We start from the raw sequence: 23707 nt of genomic DNA, 5'->3' as shown, positions 1-23707 counted from the left end.
CATGTGATGGACGTATTCATGCTTATCAGAGCCCCTTATCTCCCTTCATTATTTCCAAACCAGTGGCTAAATTGGAAAAGCCCATAAGAGAGCGGGAATACATGGCAGAGGCCATAAAACAGAAGGAGAGAAGCCTCGCGCCGCACAGCAGTTCTCTGCTCTGGCAATAGAAGATACGTTCTTCAGATAGTTGGGAATATTTGTGCTCCCCACGCAGGTTCATATCAGGGTGCAGCACCGATAAAGATACAGCTGGCTATATAAATCTCAAAGGAAGGAATACAACTTCGAGTGAGGTTATCAGTACGCGCGCGCGCGCGTGCGTGTTGGTGTACACGCTCACCAAAACACTTCTGTGTGGGGTCTGCAACATTTTAGTCTAAAGATGTAATTGAATTACTGCATGTTTTGTTGCTGCTTTTGCACCGATTTTTCCCCTTCTGCCGGGAGTCCTAATATTCTACTCCAGCCGGACATGCATGCTTGCTCCCCGCCTGTGAGCCTCTTTAAACGCGCTCCTCTGGGACCACGCTCCGGGGATTTTGTGGATCACTTCATTTCTATAGCGTTGATCAGCTGAGCCGATGGAGCCATTCAGCCAGCTCTCTCCAATTGGTGTGACTGACCTCAGCTAGCGCTCGCTCCAGAAACCACGTTAGCGCTCGCGGACCGAGAGACGGCCGTTGCGTTTGAAACACCGGCTGTAAAAGGAAACCTGGATGGACGGAGTTCGGTCCAGGTGAAGCTCGCAGGCTTCTACTCACGCTCTGTTCCGTGTACACGTTTCCCATCCGCCTGATGCGCACCGGGACTCCAGAGATCTCCATCCTGGACGCAGGGGCGGAGGTCAAACATGTGGAACATGTGTCCCCACCCAAAACAGCTAATCTGGCCCCGTCACTTTTTACTAATTACATTTAATGTAATTAAATGTCATCCTCAATTATATAAAAAAAGATGTCCCACCCAGATTTGAAAACAAATCTTAGCCCCGGCGCGGACACTGGTTATGTGAAGGCCGGGGGGGAGCGCACAGCAGCCCCTCCTTCAGGCAGGGGCAGCCGTTAAGAGCAGAGCAGGGCGTGTAACCTGAGAAATGCACTTAAAACAGGGAAGATGGACGGGGAGGGAGGGGGAGGGCGAAATCTCACCCGAGTAGCGTTCCTGCTCGGCCCGCCGGCAGGTCCACAGCCTATTGATCAGCTGAGTCCAGGAGATGCTCAGAGGGGCTGCCTGGATCATCTTCTCCTTCAGTAACAGGTAGACTAGGAGACGGACACGTCACCCGCAGGTATTCACTCGTCACTGTCCCTGAATGACAAACTGCAAGGGCTGCGTATGACTTTAGTGCAAGAACAAGCTGCCCTGCTTCGTTTCGTTTATTGGCGTCTCATGCACTTTGAGTACACTATAAAAACAAACAGAACCTTTCTTGATACATTTTAACTGTCCATTTTCCCTTTCAAATATAATACAATACTTCAGCTTCACTCAGCGTCGGAGGGTGAGGGGAGTGTGATGTCACAGCCTGTCCAGGATATGGATACCTCAGGGTTGTGAAAATGCCCAGCTCCTGTTATTGAATAGTAATAGGCTTGTCTGATGTTGCCTCCAATTTCACAAATGGAGCAATAAATATACAAAACAAAATCATTCTCACTATGAGTTCCCCTGTAAGAGGGCTGTGAACTGCATGGCTGAGGCCTGACAGAAGAACAGGGGAGCAGGAGGAGGAAGTTGAACATAGAAAGTAAGAGAGAGAGAGGTGGAGAAGGGGGAAGTGGAAAGAGTGTGTGTGTGACAGAGAGTGTATGTAAGGGTGTGAGTGAGACAGAGAAAGTGTGTGTGTGTGTGTGTGTCTAAGAGAGGGGCGGGGAGGGGAGGTAGGGGAGGAGGAGGGAGAGGAGGAGGAGGAGGAGGAGGGGGAGGAGGAGGGGGAGGGGGAGGGGGAGGAGGAGGAGGAGGAGGAGGAGGAGGAGGAGGAGGAGGAGGAGGAGGAGGGGGAGGAGGGGAAAGAGGGGGAGGAGGAGGAGGAGGGGAAAGAGGGGGAGGAGAAGGAGGGGGAGGAGGGGGAGGAGGAGGTGGTGATAGCTCATGCTTTATTTCTGCCACCAGCTCTCCTGGGCTTTTACGTGCTTCTTTTTCAACCTAAGTGTAATTTGAGCCCTTGGTTGATGCAAAGTGTGTGCAGCAGCTCTGTTCAAACCCAATCCCTCTCACTGATGGGTAATCCTTCCCCTCCACATCATCAGTACTGCCCGGAGAATAATGAAACACACTTAGCAACACACAGCCGTCATCCAGACGCCATGGAGATCGTCTGCTGATGAGACTTGTGGAGGCCCTGATGAAAAGATGTTGACTTCTCAACATCTGACGAGGAGGGAAAGCTGTTGTTACCAACGAAGAAGGCATAACCGTCCAACAGGGAGGATTGTGACGCTAAATGAATCCACGTGTGTGTGCACACTGTGCATGCTGTGTTGTAGCCGTCCCGGGGCCTGTCATTGGACAGGAGGTGGGACCCAGAACATGTGAACCTCCAGAGATGCTCCTGCGTCAGACCACACACACTCCTCTCTCCTTCCTCCAGCCTCACGCTCCTTAGCACCATAGTTTGAACATGGAGGATTATTACAATTAATTGGTTACCCAGACATTATTTCAAAAAGGGAAATTGCCTCTTATAATTATATAGAGGAGGGAATACTCAAATCCCAGGAATCTCAGCTTCCTGAAAGGATGGCACACCCACCTCTCCCACCGATCCCTTCCGCCCCCCTTCCTGTCTCTCTTTCTCCCCTGCCCCCCCCATCCCCTGCTCCCCCATCCCTCACCCCCCTGCCCCCTCCCCTGCCAGAAGCAGTGTGCCTGTGTGTTTTCTGTGACTGATCCATTTTCGATGGTTCACGTCCAGTTTCCAGCCCTGAGGAGGCAGTTAGCTGCCTGTGGTGGGGGGAGGGGGGGGAGAAGGGGGAGGGGGGGGGGGAGGGGAGAGGGGGGGGGGAGGGGGTGTGTCTGGAACAGCTGGTCTGCAGGGACTCCTGTTTCATGCTCTCTCATGCCTCCTGAACGCTCTCTGTCAGCTGGGCGTGCAGAGTGTGTGCAAACCTCATGGACTAGACATGGAATGGTGACTCTGAGGCTTGTGTAAATAGGCAGAGGACAGGATGGGGTTGGTGGTGGGGCGACTCGACTGGTGGAATGATTAAAGAGGCATGTGGAGGAAGACAGGGCCCGACAGACGTGGCATGAAGCAGACACACAGAACAGACAAACAAGCCTCCAGCCTGCTGATCTGAGTTTGATCGTTGATGTTTTCTTGAAACAGAAATGATTCCAACTTGAGAGCATGTAAGTTGTGTGTGATCCCCCCCCCCCCCCCCACCACTCAGTTTATGTCACATCTTAAACATTTGAGGAGGATAATAAATGAATGGAAATGAATCACAGAGTTCAAGGAGTATTTAATTCTTTGTTCTTTACCTTTTTGAAAATCAAAACATAAAAGTTACACAGATATTGGTGATTCAACGATCAGAGATATCAATGTACACTGTTGCCAAATGATATAATCCACACCATAAATACTTAGGCTGCAGGAGTAGGAAGCATTTAAAGCTCCTTTCTGCATTTTATTATTAAGGGACCAATTCTGACACACTGATGTTAGTAAAAACATGTACCCGCTTTATAACCAAAATGGATCTCACACCCAATGCTGGTCAAATCATGAGGTCACCTTTAAGCATGCTCTACCTTTACAAACAGATAATATGGATGACCAGAGACAACTGGTGAATACAATTACAAATATCTTGGCAGGAGCATTTCCAGAGACAGTAAATCTTTGATCGAAACAAGGACGACTCAGGCATGTTACAGTCATGATGATGATGATGATGATGAGTACGTGTTCAAATCGAGAGTATTGACAGTAGTGATAGTGAGGTAGCAGTCAGCAAGGCGCTGCTTGCTGTATATTGAACTGTAATGCTGTGTTCACACTAGTTCGCAAATAAAGCGAATTTTCGCTTCGTGTACATTTGTGTTTATTAGCGTGAATCGCTAGGAGGCAACCGTTTTGTTTCGGCGTCAACCATGTCCAAATCGACTACTATAAACAAATATGAAGTAGTGTCGTATAGCGGAAGATGCCCACAAACAGGTACAATACTGTTGACCTCCATTTCTTCAAAAAAGTCAGTGACATCTCAACACTGATATACTTTTGCGAAACAGTGTCGCGATTTTTTCGCGAAAGACGCGAATAGTGCGAATTCGCGTGTTTGCGATTACTTTACATGTAATCTCGCTTCGCGAAAACTTAGCTTCGCGTTCGGTGTGAACACAGCATAACTCTGCAACCTACTGTATACTGTCCAGTATTGACACTGATATATATATACACACATTACATAGACATAGTGTGTAAGGTAAGACATGTACCTCCGTATTCTAAAGGTGCCAGAATGCTAAGAAAAACACGGGGGAGGTAGGAGACTGGATTTCCATAGTTGTTTTTCCAATATCTGGAGAATTTTAACTGCAAACTGCCAGTTGTAAAGATTTTCAGCAAAACCATTTGATTGTTCATACTGCACCTATTAATAGGAAATCAAAGCAAGTGTGGTTCTGATCTAATATATATCTATGTATATTGCTGATTAGCGAATTTTCGAATGTGTAAATGGTATTCAAATTTGCCCAAATCCTAGTAAAAGCATGCTTCAAGCATGGTTTCAGTCAGAATTGGTCCCTGTTGTATTGCACAACAGTTAACAGACTGAAGTGACATCGTCACCCTCTACAGTGAAGCCTGTTAAGTGGACAGCAGCTAGTTCAAGGTCCGTGATTGGGCGCTGGGGTGTGTTGTCATCTCACACTAAGTGGCCAATCAGGCTGCAGTAAAAGAGGGGTTGCTGCTGGACGCTGGCCAATGATATCACAAGCCTGGGGGTGGGGCGAGCGACCTCTTCGCAAAGTCAGGGATTCCTTTGATCACAGTATCATCTTGTTGTGACTGTGGCACAATTTATAACATCACATAAACCCCCCCCCCCCCGCACCACTTTCTCCCTCAGAGACAACAAGAGCAGCATCCGTCGACTAGATTTTAAAACTACAAGTCCCACAATGCACCATGGTGGAGGTCAGCCTGTTCACAAGGAGCGGGGGAGGCCTCTCCTGGCGTATCACCCTCACTCCCAGCAGAGATCACACCTTGTCCTGACACACACCACGGGGCCAGTGATACCCTCAGAAACATGCTGACACTTTGTTGCCTGCATAGCTGTTCACATGGAGCGCCACAGGAGAGCGGAGGGCCTCTGGATACAGGCCCGTCTCACTGCCGATGGGGGGAGCGACACGGCGCTCCACAGCCACGGAGCCGGCATGCTGTGAAGCAGGGCTCCACGTGTCTACTGTGCTCCAGCAAGGGGTAACAACCTCTCTCTGGGTTCAAAATAAACCCAGCGTGCCGCACCACCAGGCCCCTGCACCTGCCGCTCACCTCCGCTTGGATGAAGCTACAAACGCAGGCTCGGCTATAAAAAGACGTCCGGCTTCTAAAGTGGTGAGAGCAGATGCTGTGCACCTTGCTGACTGTGTGAGGGACCGCTCTGCCACGGGCTTAGAGCACCCGAAATAGAGCGTTTGACATATGGGTCTGTGATTGTTTGAACAAGGAATCTCCTGGACTTCAGCCACTCTGCATAAACCCTTTGATACCCCCGCCTCAGACCCACTGATCATCTTTCACTCTGTCCAAATCCGGCCATTCGCTCAGTTGCCAGGAGCCAACTTCTCCCCGCTGGAACGAGTGACCAAATTTGGGTGTTTCTGGGGGGGGGGGGGGGGGGGCTGACGTCAACAACATCATCGACAACAACAACAACAAATAACAACAAAGGAGGGGATCTACAGTGCAACGAAGGAGCTGGTTGCCCAGGAGGAGGGCGGGGTCTTCTAGCGACAGCAGCGTTGAGGAGCAGAGAAGAAGAGGAGGAGGTGTTAGCGCGGCTGACTAACGGCTCCTGTTATTGCTGTGTTACTACAGATTACAACCACTAACTACCTGCCTATGCTAGTTTGGTTAAACATGGGACCAAGTTGCCTTCCTGTCTGAGCTGAGACCCATCACATGGCTCACCGCTCTGAAGAGGTATATTCAAGGACATTTAGAGCGATAGAGCTCACATTTAAGTAACAGATTCAGTTTTTTTTTTTTGTGTGTTTTTTTTGTGTTTTTTTCTTAACCTCAGAGGAACAGAACAAGAGAAAATGGCCACGAGTTAGTCCTGTCCACTCAGTCCTCCCAGTAATAAATATATACAAGTCCTGGAAAATTCCAGGATTCAACACAACGGTTTAACAAGAGAGCGTTCATGGTGGCTGACATTTCTGTTGTCACACAAACAGGTACCTCACTTTGAGATGCTCAGAGAAAGAAAACCAACTTTCTTGTTAGTCAAGAACCTGCAATTATTCAATCTGAAGATATCAGTAAGAATGAGGGATCCATTTTCATTTTACAGTATGACCACAGACCATAAAACAAAAACAATAAAATTATCACTGTACATAGGATTTTCTTATATATTTTAAATTAATCTGCATCATTTTATATTTATACTTATAATCAAGTTTTGCATTTTTGCATTTTTTTTCTCAGGATTCCCGGGGTGGGGGGGGGGGGGGAGGACTGGGAGGGGTTTGGGTCTCCGTCCTGCCTGTCAATCACAGTCTCCCTCATTCCTCTCCTGAGTTCATCCAGTCTCTGTCAGCCTCCGGCCGTCGCCGTGGCTATCGCCGGGGCAACCGGCTCCTCCAATCAGACCTTGGCCTCGAGCATCTCCAGAAACAGTTTGTGCATGGGCACCTTGCCCTGCACCTTGATGCTGTAGAAGTGCTGCACGGCCTTGGTGGCCGTCTGGCGGAGGAGGGGGAGGGTCATGAGCAGCTTTCCTGCCCGCCGAGGGTCCTCCTGGTGCTGGGTCGTCTCATAGTCCTGCAGGGCCTCGTGAAGAGCGTCCTGGAGCTTCTGAACGGCCTCCACGTCCTCTATGTGCATGGAGTCTGCCAGGGACAGAAGAGGGGAGGGGGAGGGTCAGTCTGGACAGGAGGCTGGGATTATTTATTTTGAGTGATGATAAGCACAATGACACACGAGACAGCAACAAAACTAAAGCATGTGAATGGCATGGAGTTAATTTTCAGGAGAATGTTGTTATTTACTGTGAGGGCCGAGAGAGAGAGAGAGAGAGAGAGAGAGAGAGAGAGAGAGAGAGAGAGAGAGTTGTTATTTAGAAAGGGCAGATGGTAGTCCTCTAAAACGTAGCAGTCCTAAAATGAAATGAAATCTTCTGCTGGATCTGTGCTGCTCTATGAGTACAGTGAAGTACAGGACACATTATCAGTATAAATCCAAGACTAGACAAGATAAAGGATGGAAGCCACAGTGAAAAAAACAACAACAAGAGTAATATCTTTCCGCCGATGTCCTGGACGAGATATTCATACGGCCTTTCGACCAATGAGACTGAAAATCAATGTAGTCCTCTAGATTGTTGGAGAACACAATGGAATGACTAGCATCTGATCCCGGCTGAATGAACACACATTAAACACCTCACAGGTCAACAATGGATTGTTTTTTAGTAAATACTCCATCAGGGAATTGGTGTCAACTAGCTTTGACGTAAAAAAACAAATGAAACTTCCTTCATTTTGTTTTTTTTTGTGTCTTTGTTTTTCATAGAAACATAATTATTGTTTGTATGCATACTTGGTTAATAAAGTAGATTCTGTTCTGATAAAACTGATTCTGATGAGAGTAGAGGGCGACAAATGCGTGAATGTTTAGTGATTATGTTACTGTGGGAAATCACACTACACATAAGTGAAATGGCTGCGAGTGAATCTTCCAGAAACTACAAACTTACTGGCTCCAGTAAGAAAGAATCTATCAAAATCACACAAAAGATCAAGCTTTACTTCTGCCTGGCCTGTTTAGTCAGAGTAGCAGACCTAACGATCTAACTGTGTGCACTGTTGAAAACACTGTGTTCATGTCCTCTCCCTCATTCTGTCCTCTCCCTCCCCCCTCCTCCTCCTCCTCTCTCCTCTCCCCCCTCCTCCTCCTCTCCCTCCTCCTCCTCCTCTCTCCTCTCCCTCCTCCTCCTCTCTCCTCTCCCTCCTCCTCTTTCCTCTCCCTCCTCTTCCTCCTCTCTCCTCTCCCTCCCCCTCCTCTCCTCTCCCTCATCCTCCTCTCCCTTTCCTCTCCTCTCCATCCTCCTCTCCCTCTCCTCTCCCTCCTCCCCTCCTCTCTCAGGGATAGTGTGGGGTTGTGTCTGTCTCCGTGGTTAACCAGTGTCTGGCCCTCCAGAGACAGCGTGTCATTGGCTGGCTGACTTGTCTCACCTTGGTGGTGCATATTTCACCATGCGGGACAATAAAAGGCAAAACAGATTTCAGACTTCGCCCCAAATTCATTGACTGGAACAACTGTATTCCCAAGACCTTGAGACATTTCTCACCCTAACGGTTTCGAATCCACAGCGGTAAAATGAAGTAGGTCGTTTTGGAAAGTGAATTGGGATGGGAAGGCGGGAGAAAGGGAGGGAGGGAGGGGGATGGGGCGAGACAGAGAACAAAAGAGAAGATGAGCAGTGGCCAGGAAGGAAGACTGATGTGACACACATTGCCGTTAGCTTCACGGCACACAGGGACGCAGAGAGACCAGGGACGCAGAGAGACCAGGGACGCAGAGAGACCAGGGACGCAGAGAGACCAGGGACGCAGAGAGACCAGGGACGCAGAGAGACCAGGGAAGGACAATAGGGAAACGTGGTCAAATAGCCAACACTTTTCTACTGTAGGCGTAAATAGGAAATACATCCTGGTGAATGTAACTGCTTTAGAAAACATGCGTGTCAGGTGAGTGTGTGTCCTGTGTGCCTGTGAGGATTGATGTGTGTGTGACTCAGGAGGGGAGAGGAAGGCTAAATGAAGGGAGGGATGGAGAGACACCAGCTGGGAGGGGAGGAGGGAAGGGAGGAGGAGAGGGGAGGACAGGGGAGGAGGGAGGGAGGACAGGGGAGGAGGGAGGGAGGGAGGGAGGAGGAGAGGGGAGGAGGAGGGAGGAGAGGGGAGGAGGGAGGGAGGGAGGGAGGGAAGGAGGGAGGGAGGAGAGGGGAGGAGGGAGGGGAGGAGGGAGGGGAGGAGGGAGGGAGGGAGGGAGGGAGGGAGGAGAGGGGAGGAGGGAGGGGAGGAGGGAGGGAGGGAGGGAGGGAGGGAGGACAGGCAGAGAGGAACACAGGAGGAGGGGATGGGCTTAAAACATTTAAAATAAACTTTGAAGAAACAATTTCCTTGCAATCCATCAGAGAGCCCACGTCGATCCGATTGATAAACTGCTAATTACAAAATCAATCGCTATGAATTTTCACAGCTGTCAGACAGAGGGGCTCCCAGGAGAGTGATCTCACAGAGACCTTGTTCTAACGTTCTGGACGCCTCTCTCCCCATCCCTCCTCCTCTCCTCCACCTCTCCTCCCCTTCTCCCCTCCTCCTCTCCTCCTCTCCTCCTCCCCTCCTCCCCTCTCCTCCTCCCCTCTTCCTCCCCTCTTCCTCCCCTCCTCCTCCTCCTTCCTCCTCCTTCCTCCTCCCCTCTCCTCCCCTCTCCTCCCCTCTCCCCCCCCCCCCCCCCCCCCTCCCTCCCTCCCTCCCTCCCTCCCTCCCTCCCTCCCTCCCTCCCTCCCTCCCTCCCTCCCTCCCTCCCTCCCTCCCTCCCTCCCTCCCTCCCTCCCTCCCTCCCTCCCTCCCTCCCTCCCTCCCTCTACAAAGCTCAGTCGTCTGTAAAGCAAAGCTCCACCATCAGCATTTTCATTTTTCAGCCAGACACAGAACCAGGGCGAGCACGCCGGTGACCCAGCCAGGCATCGATCAGCGAGCGCCAGCCCGCGCCTCCTCAGGTGCAGCCTGTCGATAGCCGCTCGCCGTCTTTGCATCGCTACAAACGAGGGCCATCACTCCCTGATACTCATTCCATTCGACTTAACACATTTTATTGACAGCCCCTGTGCTCCTAATGAAATGCTAAATTTATCTCCCGTGGCTGCTATGCCCCCTGGCTACTGTTATGGTGATGGAGGGAAAGAAAGAGAGGGGGGGGGGGGGGGTTCGGGGTGACAGAGAAAGAGAGAAAGAGAGAAAGAGATACCACAGCCAGATACCACAACCATTCAATGAAAAGCTCTGTGACTCTCAGCCCTTCCTGTCTCCTCTCACCTCATCTCACACGAAGGTTCGACTAAAACATTTTGCTTTGAACACTTTCATCTAATTTGAGATCCGATGTCAAAGAATGTGTTAGTTGGAATAGCATTGGTTTTTTTCCGTGCAAATGAAAGGCTTTTGTTTTGAGTGAGAGCACCAAGTTAAAATGTTCAAATCAGGGAATCATTTTACAATTTTATAGTCAAATCTCCCTTTCAGAATTCTGAAAATTACAGCAAATTTTGCTCCCATTTAACAAATTCAGCTTCAGATAATTTATCATTTATATGATATAAATATTTATATACCTGTACCATTTGATTAAACAACTGTTTTAATATTTTATGTATATATATATATATATATATATATATATATATATATATATATATATATATATATATATATATATATATATAATGTTTTAGCTTTTGTCTAATGCCACACAAACTGTACGCCTGTAATAACAATATTACACCACGGCACAGCCATCATTTTCTCCACACCCGTCTCTCATTCAGATCAGAAGATTCCGGCAGCCGGCCGATGCTCTTCCCAGCGTGTGCGCAGGTGGCCGTACCTGAGTTGGCGAGCGCGATGGCCTTCAGGGTGACAAACTCCTCCTTCTCCACCTTCAGCTTCTTGTACTTGCGTACGAGCTGCAGGATGGAGCCGTACAGGTCGAGGAGGCCGGTGAGGCGCGAGTGCTCCTCGTCCATGATGTAGTCCTCGGCGTACACCAGCTCGTCCTCGTAGGGCAGCGAGCGGAACACGATGCTCAGAACCAGGATCTCCATCCAGGCGCTCTGCAGTAGACTCATCTGGTCTCCCAGAGACAAGCTGGAGAAGCCTGGAGACACAGAGGGGGAGGACAGGGGGGAGGAGCAGGGGGGGAGGAGCAGGGGGGGAGGAGCAGGGGGGAGGAGCAGGGGGGGAGGACAGGGGGGGAGGACAGGGGGGGGGAGCAGGGGGGGAGGACAGGGGGGGAGGACAGGGGGGGGGAGCAGGGGGGGAGGACAGGGGGGGGAGCAGGGGGGAGGACAGGGGGGGGGAGCAGGGGGGAGGACAGGGGGGGGAGCAGGGGGGAGGACAGGGGGGGGGAGCAGGGGGGAGGACAGGGGGGGGGGAGCAGGGGGGAGGACAAGGGGGGGGAGCAGGGGGGGGGGAGCAGGGGGAGGGAGCAGGGGGGAGGACAGAGGGGGAGGACAGGGGGGAGGAGCAGGGGGGGAGCAGGGGGGGAGGACAGAGGCACCGCTGTCAGAAAAGGTGTTGTCTGTTGTGTCGACCTCGGAGATTGACACAATTACAAATCTATGTTTATTACAATTTTCTCCTCAATGTAATGCCCTGCTGACCCCAAAACAAAGAATAAAACATCACTTTGGAAAAAAAACCATAAACTGTGCTCATGTGGCGAAGAGTGTGGAAACACAATCACACATTATATGAATTATCAGCTTTATAGTCCTTGTGTCCGGAGCTGATCAGCAAAACGAACATGAGTTCAGTTTCCGCCTCCTGTGTGGGGCTCAGTCTCTGCTCTGGCTCCTGTTAGGCTGGACAAGGAGCTGGAGTGGGCTGTACTGTACGTGGAGACAGGAAATCAGTGCCGGGGTCTGGGAGACACAAAGCCAAGCAGTCACTCTCTGTTTCCTGTCTGTCACGCTGGTGTGAGGGGGATTAGTACTGAGACACACCCTGACTGGAGGGGTCGAGGACGCGACACACACACACACACACACAGGGGTGGGGTGTGTGGTGGGGGTGTCGGGGTCATGGGTTGACTCAACCCTGAAGGCCTGAAGGCTTCAGTCCTCTACTACTGTCAGACCAGCTGGATGAGCAGAAAGAGCCCAGAAGCCCTGTCCTCTCTCCTCCACACGCACACCTCCCTAACCCTAACACACCACTGCCTCCACCAACACACACAACCACAAATTACAAAACAACCAACGGGCAGATCGCCTGAAGATGACGGCAAGTAATTCAAACAAATGAAAGAGAGTGGAGCCAGCGGAGGGGAGAGGAAGAGAGGGGAGGAAGAGAGGGGAGGAAGAGAGGAGAGGAAGAGAGGGGAGGAAGAGAGGGGAGGAAGAGAGGGAAGGAAGAGAGGGAAGGAAGAGAGGGAGGAAGAGAGGGAAGGAAGAGAGGGGAGGGGGAGGAAGAGAGAGGAGGAAGAGAGGAGAGGAAGAGAGGGGAGGAAGAGAGGGAAGAGAGGGAGGAAGAGAGGGGAGGAAGAGAGGGGAGGAAGAGAGAGGAGGAAGAGAGGGGAGGAAGAGAGGGGAGGAAGAGAGAGGAGGAAGAGGGGGGAGGAAGAGGGGGGAGGAAGAGAGGGGAGGAAGAGAGGGAAGAAGATAGTCATCTGCTCCCTTCTTCCCTCCTACTTCCATTCAGCTGTCAATCACCTCTGTGAAGCCGCTGCCCCCCTCGTGCCTTGCCCCTGGCGCCCTACTCTGACAGCATATTAGCCGGGCGCGGTGCGCCCCTGATTAAAATGATTGCTTTTACAAGTTTGCTGTGGCCATGCTCTCTGCTGCGGCGTGATCAAGAGGCGATAGATCACAGTATTGACCAGGGCGCTCAGCACACATCCTTCACTTGTTTTCTCTTAAATATAAATGATCTCATTGAGGCAGAGTCACTGCCTGATCTCTATCTCCTCCCAGTCTGTAGACGCTGGAACACACACACACACACTCTCACACAGAAACAAACATACAGACACACACAAGCATATAAACACACCCCAGGTGAGGAGAAGGGAGAGAAGATGGAGGAGAAAGAAAGAGCAAGAGAGACAGAAAAAGAGAGGAAGAGAAAGAGAGAGAGAGAGGCAGAGAAAGAGTGAGACAGAGAGAGAGGCAGAGAGAGACAGACACAGAGAGAGAGAGCGAGAGAGAAAGAATGAAGCAGAGAGAAAAGAGGGAACCTGAGTGTTCAATTTCCCTTATCGTAGTGATGACCACAGGAGAGGAAGAGCTGCAGGATACATTAATTAACAGATTGGGATCGGAAAGTGAGGGCCCTCACATTGTGAAGGGGAATCAATAGTGGACAGAACGGAGGCCTCTGATCAAACAGCAGAAGGCTTGGCTGGCCCTGGTGGTCAGGGCGTCTGTGGAGAATTCAGAGAGGACCAGAGACGCACACACAAGGACACGCACGCACCGATCCAAACGTACACACAAAACAAAGTCCTCCGAGGGCTCGGAAAGCATTTGACTTTAATCAGAGGCAGCCTCAGTTCAGAGGCTTGTTTGTGCGGGGAGCCTGGACTATTACATCTCAGAAATGCATCTTTAAAATCTTTTGCTGTGTAATTTGCTTGTCTGCTATGAAAAAAAACCCAGGGAGCACGTCACCATTAGCGAGACAAGGAGCGGGGCTGCCGGCGGGAAACTGTCATGCAGGTATGGACACGGAGCGGTCTGATTGCTGCATCAGGTTGGCATCACAATCACAGACAAAGCCCTGTGTACCCTTTTAATGCCACAGAGGACTCAAGCGAGAGTAACGCGCTGGCCAGGGTGACAGCCGATGCGTCTCCCTGGCTGTGTCTCCGCCGGCACGCTGTAGCGGAGCCCTCGCGCTGTAGCGGAGCCCTCACAGCCGCACACGAGCGCCGGCCCCGAGCAGCCTGCAATTACGTTTGACGCTAAAAGTCCTTGAATTTAATCCAGTGTTGTGAGATGGAGAGGTGGTGTTTTCCCCCTCCTCCCATCTCTCTCTTCAGGGCCTAAATTATCGCTCCAAATGGGATCTCTTGTCGTTGACTCGCCTTTTTTCCACTCAATTTAATCGAGTAATGAAGTGACTTCCTGACTCGGCGGGTCAGCCGTTCTCCGGCCGGCGAGCGCGATGCGGCCCGGTTAAGTGCCGTCGGAGTGGGTGATTTCCTCTAATGAAATATCAATATTTACATCTTCATTTCCAGCCCGCTGCCTTGGTGGGGTTTGACCAAACATGACACAATATTGACCAAATCAGATGCCTGTCTGTGCTCTGGAAAAGCCTTTCAGACAGACAGCTGAGTGCTCTGGCTCAGCTGCCTCCGAACTGCCTCGTATCTGACCTGCCTCGTATCAGACCTGCCTCGTATCTGACCTGCCTCATATCTGACCTGCCTCATATCAGACCTGCCTCGTATCTGACCTGCCTCATATCTGACCTGCCTCATATCAGACCTGCCTCGTATCTGACCTGCCTCATATCAGACCTGCCTCACATCAGCTGCTTTTGTTCTGTTTAAAGATGAACAACGTCCACCTGGTACACAGTATGAGACTGTTTGTCGCTGAAAACAAAAAAGTTAAAGTCAGAGCAAGAACAATCTTTACTGAGTTTTCATGGTGGCCAAAATGTTGTGGCCTTCCTCCCCACGGGGTTCGGGAAAAGATTTTCCAGCTCGCTCCGTTAGTGGTGAAGGAGTTGGCTAAGGCGAGATCTAGCGATTGGTTATGGCAGATCCAATAGTTTTAAACTTCAACAGAGTACCCGCCTACAAGGAAGTCAACGCTTGTCAAAGGAGCGATCCCAAACTCTCTGTACAAATGAAATGTACGAGAGTCTGGTTAGGACCAGGCTATCAGGGTGTCACAGGAGCCAGTAAAACACATCTATTTATTTGACCGCATTACCCACATACACACACTGACTGGTATGGAGACGACTTGCCATGTTGTGCATCCACAGCGAGCCTGGTTGCTACAGTAACCCTAAACAGTGGGTTGTCTGTGTGTCCTCAGTAAACATGGCGGCCACTTGAACCACGCCAGCACTCTCAGCGCTCTGCTGGTGACATATTTCATGCCCTGCGACTCAAAAGTGGAATCCAAATCCACAGTGGCTTCCACAACTGTAATGCACTGTTTTAGCAAGTGCGTAACATCACTTAAATCCTGTCGGACTGTCGGTATTACTTTCAACTTTCAACTTTATTTATCCTTCAAAAGGAAATTATTGTGCAGCAGGGGTCAGAAACACATACACAAACACAGAACAGTGCCAAATGCCAACAACATTACAAAACACAGAACACACAATACAGACACACATTCCCCCAAACCCCATGACAGGGTCCAATTGGGACAGCAATGGCCATTGGCAAGAAATAATTAATTAATTACATTTTAAAACGGAATTAATTACAGAACGGACTATCCACAAGAAACACGCGTCATACAAGGACTGTTTCTCAAAAACATCACGTCGATTTTAACTGTTGGGGAGCCCTAATCCATACCCCTCCCCCCCATCTCCCCCCTTCCGGCTGCTTCCGCCCCTCTACAGATTAATCACGGCACCGTTTCATCTGCCAGAGCAGAGGACGGACCCAAAATGAAATGCTGTAGATTTCTGTTGAGCGGGAGTTCATATTCTATTAATTTATTATTGTTTCCCTCTCCCCGAGGGCCATTAGTGTGGGTAATAAAAAGAAATGTAATTACGAGGCACGGTGGACCCCTCCAGCTGCAGCCCCCTCGTATTTCACCCTCCGTCGACAGAGAGAGAGGGAGACGGAGGGAGAGAAAGCAGCGAGGGACTGAAAGAGAGATGGAGAGAGGGAGCAGAAGAGAGTAGAAGATATAGTCGAGAGGGAGAGATAAGAGAAGAGATAGAGAAAGGTGGGGGAAATAGAGAAAGAGAGGAGGTGGGGGAGATAGAGAGAGAGAAAGAGAAAGAGAGAGTAGTTGTGTCTGGACTGAGGCAGATCTATCATGGCCAGATATCAGAAGGACAAGCAGGCCCTGCAGACTGCTGGCCCGCGGCAATCTCACCTCGGCCAAGTCAAGTACTCTCCCGGCTCCAGGCTGGCCTAGCTTCCCCTGAGGACCCCACAGGCTGGCCTGCTCTCCTCCAGCCCTGGCCCGGGCCAGACCATCACAGCCAGGCAAGCCACCCTTCTATCACAGCTCTGCTCTCAGAGAGGACGTCTCTATCATCTTTCAATAAAAGACAAAGATGAAAGGCCAAAAACGTAGGGATATCCTTCCCTGTCCTGACTCACCAAAGCTGCGCCGCTCGCTGTCTGAACGCTCGCTCAGTAAAATGTATACAACAGCTGAAGCATTCTTCTGTGTGTGTCGGTGCCTGTGTGTGTGAGTGCGTGTGTGTGGGTGCTTGTGTGTGTGGGGGTGAACAGATGAAAGAGCAAGAGGGAGAGAGATAATAAATAATATAATGCACATGAGGGTGTTTGCACGTGTAACTTACAGCTGTCAGCCATGATTCTTCCTGAATTTACATGACAGTGTCAGGAGGACCCAATCAATGGCTGCTTCTCATAAAATGCTGCGCTTGACATCAATAATCTGACCTGAAGCCTGGCCGTATGTACAGCAGCTCAGCTTGCAGTGAGACCTCCTGGGTGTTTTCACCTCACACTGCAGGCCAACCAGCCTGCCACACAGCACACAGCGGAAACCTGTCAATACAACCAGAAATTCAACCTGGAAAAAAATATTGCAAAACATCTTTGTGTCGTAGCGCTAGACAGTTGAAGCCGGGCCTGTTATATATTTAAAAAAAATTGGTCTGAAATGAAACACTTCAGCCGATTCCTGTTAGCGGAGCTGGCTATCTCTGTTTTTAACACGATAACCATTATCCCATTGTAAGTGGCTGGAAATGGGTGATTTGACCAGTGGCCTGTGAACATGATGAGGTTGTATAACGTTAAATACAGTAATCCCCTTGTCTTAATCTGCACCTCGTGACCTTGTGACCCCTGCCAGGGAGTATTTATCTCCCCCCACGGCCCCTCTGCTCAGGGCGGACATTACATCTCTCTGTTCAGCCCCAAGACCAGGAAGACTCACACTTTAATCATCCTCATAATTACATGTCATTTATCTGGGCTGCCAACCAGCCACACTGCTTAATGAGGGAAGAGTGCCAACCTGACGACGTCTTAAAGGCACATCCCAACCAAACACGTTCCTTTTTACCAACATGACGTTCACTTTGAAACACCTTTTGTTGTTGTGAGCTTGTACGACACGTTCGAATCCCTGTGACACACAGGGCTTGGTGATGCCCGTAAACATATACCCCACCGGTAACTAAATAAAGCCACCACCCCCCTCCTCCACCCCCCACCCCACTCCTCTCCCCCCCCACCCCCTATCCCCCCACCCCCCCTTCTCCCCCCAGCCTGCCTGGCAGATGTCCCCTTCCTGCCCCTCCCCAGCCCCCCTGCCCACCTGCTTGTCTCTGATACGCCCCCATCTCAATCTCCCAGCAGCCTCGATGCCTGCCTGCCCGGGCCTGGCCCTCAGCATCCACCTGATTGCTCCATCTATCTTTATCTCCTGTGTTGAGGCCTACGTCAGAGGGTAAATTGAATATACTAAGAGCTGTCTGTTGGTGTCTATATTTAATAAAGTGCACTGATGAGGTGCTGATTTATTGCCCGGCAGTATTCACACTCTGTTACAAGGAGATTATACAGCTTGAAAGAGATCAGCCTGGGATCACACCAAGTAGATTTCACAATTTAATGGCAAAGAGAAAACAACAGCCTGCAGGAGAGTTGGTGGGGGGGCTGGAGGTTGGGGGTCCTGGGGGGGTCCCGGGGGCCCTGGGTGGGGGACCAGGGTGGGGGCTGGGGGTGGGGGGACAGGAGGCAAAGGGGGGGTTGGTTTGAGATGACACAAACATGACAACATACAAGAGATATCTCCTGGAGTCTTCTCCAAGCTAGCATCTGAAGCTGCCTGTCGTCCTTCTGACAAGATTAAATGAAATAAAGCTGAGATGATAAATATTCCCCAAACACCATTCAGAAATAAAACGATCACTACAGTCTCCGAGTCTCAAGGCAACGGTGGAAAAGGTGTCATTACGAGGGTATAAAAAAAGAAACCAAGAGTCAAGAGTTATTGACGGGCTGGAGGATCGACGTCGGACAGGAAGCACAGACCTGGATGCTCAGAGCTGATTGGGTCAGATCACGCTCAGACCTGATTGGGTGAGATCATGCTCAGAGCTGATTGGATGAGATCATGCTCAGAGCTGATTGGGTCAGATCACGCTCAGACCTGATTGGGTGAGATCATGTTCAGAGCTGATTGGATGAGATCATGCTCAGAGCTGATTGGGTCAGATCACGATCAGAGCTGATTGGGTCAGATCATGCTCAGAGCTGATTGGGTCAGATCATGCTCAGAGCTGATTGGGTGAGATCATGCTCAGTTGAGACCTGCTGACCATGACAGGAAGCCGCCACACCAGCTCCACGTCCACCCTGCGTCACACACCTCTGAAGCGTCCCCGTCGAGGACGTCCCCTCAGCCCCGCTGGCTGCAGGGGGACAGTCCTCCAGCTCAGCACAGTCTCCACCCAGGGAGGCGTTGGCCCAGTGGCTGGGTGGGTGTAGGGGGGCAGGTGGAGGGAGAGAGGAGGAGGAGGGGGTCAGGAGTCAGGGGTCAGGAGACCCTGCATGGCCACCGCCTCTCCCCAGGAGAGCAGCTATGTCTGGGGTCCAGGAGGTCACAGTATGTGGACGCTGCCAGTATACTTAGATCAACTTAAAGCACTTGGACACTGTGACATGCTGCTGGTGAGGGGGGAGAAGAGGGGGGAGACAATGGGCAGCTATGTGTGTCAGAGGATGTTAGCACCTTAGGAGCAACAAGCCATCTGTCATCATCTGCCTAGCGCCGGCCCTAATGACCATGCTCCTGTCACACCCCGGCCATATTAGCCCAGACCGAGGCTATTAGCAGAAATGACACGAGCGTCTAAAGCTTCGATGTCATTACCAATTCATCAGACACAGATTGGCAGTCCTGGCTGGACTATTACAGGACGTGATGACAGGAAACCTGAAAAAGACCCTTGACACCAGACTCCACATCCTGTTCACTGGACTGTCATTTTTTTGCTAATATTCTTAATGTTCGGTACCAATGACATGTCGAGTGTAGATGAGCTGTACGGTAAATTAACACGTTTCACAGTCATTAACGGAGACAGATATTAGAGAAAACTATAGATTGCATATTTTGAGACAATGGCTCCACAGTTAATAGTACTCAATGGGATGGACCAATTTCGCTGCAAATATCCTGATTTTAAAACACTTTTCAAATGTTAGCGGAGAAAAGAGGCAATGAAAAATCAATCAGGGAGAACTTAAGTGCCAATTTCCTGGACGTCTAAATTGTTACCTTTGGACTTTGGTTATTGCCCATCTGTCAGCATCCAAATCAATGTGGCCTACTTCATAATGAACTGTTAATCTGTTTAATTCCATTGCCAAGGGCCGAAAAAATCTATCAGAATACAATCAGCAGTGTTCTGTCCTGTCCTCCCACGGTAGGGAGAGGAGAGAGAAGGGAGAAGGAGAGAGGAGGGAGGAGGAAAGGAGAGGAGGAGAAAGGAGGGAGAGAGAGGAGAGGAGGAGAAGAGAGGCGCTCAGTGGTGGGAAGAGGAGAGAGGAGGGAGGAGGAAAGGAGAGAGGAGAGGAGGAGAGGAGGGAGGAGGAGAGGAGAGAGGAGGAGAGGAGAGAGGAGGAGAGGAGGGAGGAGAGGAGGAGAAGAGAGGTGCGCAGTGGTGGGACGAGGAGAGAGGAGGGAGGAGGAGTGCAGTGTCCGCCCTGAGGTGAAGTTGCTGCAGCCGTGTTAGTGCTGGAGTCTGACTCAGTCACTCAACCATCTCTGATCAGGTTCAGCCATGTACAACTCAATTATGCAGCCACTTCATAGCCAGGGGAGATGGACTGTTCTAATACAGACCGCACCACGGGGACGCACACACACACACTCACTCACACACACACAGACACACACTCACACACACACACTCACTCACACACACGCACACAGCTGCAGCTGAACCACGGCAGTACTTGTCGCATACTGTGGTACACCGATCATTACGTTCCTGGAACTTCTAATAAAGAGGGACTTGTTAGAAACTGTTTTGTGTGTGTGGAGAGAGGGTGTGTGTGTGCGTGTGTTTGTGTGTGAGAGTGAATGTGTGTGTGTGTGTGTGCACGCGCACATCGCGTGAGCATAAAGGCAGATCAAAATAATCTTCTTACAGCTCATCAACTCACTACAATGAGCCCAACACACACACACACACATCTCTACCTGTCAGGACAGTCTGGCTTGCTGGTGAAGTTTTAGGTTAAATGATCATTATGGAGTCGTTCTGAATGACAAGCGTTTTGTCAAGGCGTTTACAGCAAATCCCATTAAGAGTCCTCTCCTTCCCCATGCTCAGGAGGTGTCAGGGTAATCTGATGAACACAGCACTTAGCTGAAGGAACATAAACAGCTCTCTAGCACGAGCACGTCCTGTGTTCTGTAATGACAGCTGTGTACACCCTAATGACATCATTCCATACAGACGACAGCGACAATCATCCATTTCTGAGTTTAAATAAATCACCGAAACAGTCTTTCATCTAAGATCTACTGTTTGTTTTTACAATTATACTAATTACTCATTGAGAGTGATTTGTATGTTTTACCACAGTATATTGTGCCTGTATCAATAGTGTGTGTGTGTGTGGAGTTTGATCTGTGTTGAGTGTATGTGAGCATGTGTGTGTGGTGTGTGTGTGTGTGTGTGTGTGTGTGTGTGTGTGTGTGGTGTGTGTGTATGTGTGTGTGTTTTCGGGGTCAGGCTGGAGGCAGGGGGACAGTGTTACTGGTCAGGAGAAGTCTGTGCTGGTTAAGCTTCTTGGGTAAACTCTCTCTGTGCTGAGTCAACATTGTGCCCTGCTGCACCGCGCCCTGCTGCCCAGCCACCCTGCTGCCCAGCCAGGAGAAGTAAGCAGGTCTGTGGCCATAATCTCCTTACCAGATCTCCCTGTACCTGTCTAATAACCCCCAGATCTTCCTGTACCTGCCTAATATCCCCCAGATCTCTCTGTACCTGTCTAATAACCCTCAGATCTCCCTGTACCTGCCTAATATCCCTCCTGCACCCTTGTCAGAAATACTATGATCCTGCAGTAGGACCAGTACTCTGACAGGAATACCATGATCCTGCTGTAGGAGCAGTACTCTGACAGGAATACTATGATCCTGCAGTAGGAGCAGTACTCTGACAGGAATACTATGATCCTGCTGTAGGAACAGTACTCTGACAGGAATACTATGATCCTGCAGTAGGAGCAGTACTCTGACAGGAATACTATGATCCTGCTGTAGGAGCAGTACTCTGACAGGAATACCATGATCCTGCTGTAGGAGCAGTACTCTGACAGGAATACTATGATCCTGCAGTAGGAGCAGTACTCTGACAGGAATACTATGATCTTGCTGTAGGAGCAGTACTCTGACAGGAATACTATGATCCTGCTGTAGGAGCAGTACTCTGACAGGAATACCATGATCCTGCTGTAGGAACAGTACTCTGACAGGAATACTATGATCCTGCTGTAGGAGCAGTACTCTGACAGGAATACTATGATCCTGCAGTAGGAGCAGTACTCTGACAGGAATACTATGATCCTGCAGTAGGAGCAGTACTCTGACAGGAATACTATGATCCTGCAGTAGGAGCAGTACTCTGACAGGAATACTATGATCCTGCTGTAGGAGCAGTACTCTGACAGGCCTTTGGTCTTCACCAGGCCAGTGACCAGACCTGGTTAAAGTTACAGCACATTTAAATACAGGAATTACATTGTCATTTATCTCCAGGATTAATTACCTGTGGCAGTTTTCTCGTGGACCCCTGGATCCAGAGAGTGTGCACGTGCATGTGTGTGTGTGTGCACGTGAGTGTGTGCGGTACAGCATGTGTGTGTGTGTGTGCGTACAGCATGTGCTTGAGCACGTGAGTGTGTGTGTTCCCTGATATCCTGACAGCCGTGTGATGATGGCTTAGCTTCTGTCCCAGTTATGCTGATGAGAGACGAGGTTACAGAGGAGACACTAACAGTCGCCTCCACCCAGGCGCTCATGTAGGGCTGCAGCCAGCAGGAGTTATGGGGGTCAAGCCCAAGATCAGAGAGAATCTGCTTTGGTTGCAGAAAGAGTCCCTAAACAACGTGTTCTCTGTCAGAATGTGAGGAGAACTCTTGAAGGAAGCAGAATCTCTGCTGACGTGAGACGCAGGATCCTTAATTCGACAGCTTCTTTTAACCTAATCCCTCTATCAGCTCTACTATGGGCCAGAGGAGAAACATGATTATGCCCATCAATAATTCAATTCAAGCAGGGGTGGGGTGGGGGGGTGGGGGGGGGGTGAGTGCGGGGGGGGGAGGGATGGCCGTGTGATATCTTATTTAAAAGTGTCTGATGTTCTGCTTTAAATGTCCCATGTGATTGTGATGTCACCACGTCTGCAGTCTCACGCACTTGCAAGGCAGGACTGTGTGTTTGTGTGTGGGGGATATTTTGAGAGAGAGACAGAGTGAGAATGAGAGAGAGACATAGAGAGAGAGAGTGAGAGAAAGAGAGAGCGAGAGCGAGAGAGAGAGCGAGAGAGCGAGAGAGAAGGGGTCAGTGATCAGGTGTTCTCTAGGACCAGGGGGAGCAGCAGGGGTACCTGGGATGTGCTTGGCCCAGCCGATGATGACCACCAGCTCTCTGTCTGCCAGGTCGCACAGCGTGGTGAGGGCCTTGATGTCGCTCTCGGGCATGGTGGGGTCTGGCATGGCGTAGATCTTCTCTGGCTCGGCCACCAGCAGGTGGGACACGATCTTGGTGACTGGGGAGGGAGGGGTCACGGCAAGGGTCAAAGGTCATTACCAGCATACACACACAGACAGTTGTCCCAATGCACAGTAAACACAGATAACTACCACACATTTTGCACGTACATTTTTTTTTATCTCTCAAACATAAAATTCAATAAATAGTATAAATAATGGTTTTAATACATTCAATATGTTGTTCCTGGAAATACTTTCTCCTTGTGTGAGACAGCGTGAGGGCTGTAGAGTCCCCAAAGCCTCATTGTCTAATATCGGTCATCTGCTGAGAGGAGCAGCGTCATTCAGCCGTGACGGCAACACTACCTGGCCTATATAGAGACCGGCTCTCCTGAGAGAACACAGCCCTCTACAGCAGAGACAGTCTGGCTCCAGAATACCAGCGCTAGTCCCGGCCTGGCAGTGACAGGCAGGTGGGGGTGACGGGACTCGGCGCAGGGATACGAGGGGGTGACAGGGCTGTACTTACGGGGCTTCTTGGCAGGCGGAGGGAGGGTCAGCCCCAGGTACGCAGTGTTCTCTGCATCCATCCTCCTCTTGTACTTCTGTCTGCCCCCTCGTACCCGGTCGAGTCGCACTCCTGGGATAGAGAGCAGGGTTAGCGTTAGCGTTAGCATAATCCGTTCAAACAATCACGTCCCGGAGAGACAGGGCAGCCCTGTCACAATGACTCAGCGATCACATGACACACATGAGATGTGAGATCTGTGTCTCAGTGGCTACAGCATTATCTGGACAAAGATATGAGCA

The 23707-nt window shown here is 50.4% G+C and overlaps 1 protein-coding gene across 1 annotated transcript in view; it reads right to left on the bottom strand.

Annotated features, from left to right (window-relative positions):
- Positions 1-6720: 6720 nt before the first annotated feature.
- esrrb (estrogen-related receptor beta) overlaps positions 6721-23707 on the bottom strand; it is a 51547-nt gene continuing 34560 nt past the window's right edge. Inside the window, exons 5-8 of the mRNA XM_084683317.1 lie at positions 23427-23537; positions 22792-22953; positions 10862-11131; positions 6721-7080 (exon numbers count right to left, since the gene is read on the bottom strand). Coding sequence (XP_084539443.1) covers positions 6836-7080; positions 10862-11131; positions 22792-22953; positions 23427-23537 — 788 coding nt within the window. The 3' untranslated portion in view covers positions 6721-6835. The remainder of the gene's footprint in view (positions 7081-10861; positions 11132-22791; positions 22954-23426; positions 23538-23707) is intronic.

This window comes from Hypomesus nipponensis, chromosome 3, assembly GCF_054491055.1.
Source record: "Hypomesus nipponensis isolate SF chromosome 3, ASM5449105v1, whole genome shotgun sequence".
In the NCBI taxonomy this organism is placed as follows: domain Eukaryota; kingdom Metazoa; phylum Chordata; class Actinopteri; order Osmeriformes; family Osmeridae; genus Hypomesus; species Hypomesus nipponensis.
This window is presented reverse-complemented; position numbering and strand designations above follow the sequence as displayed.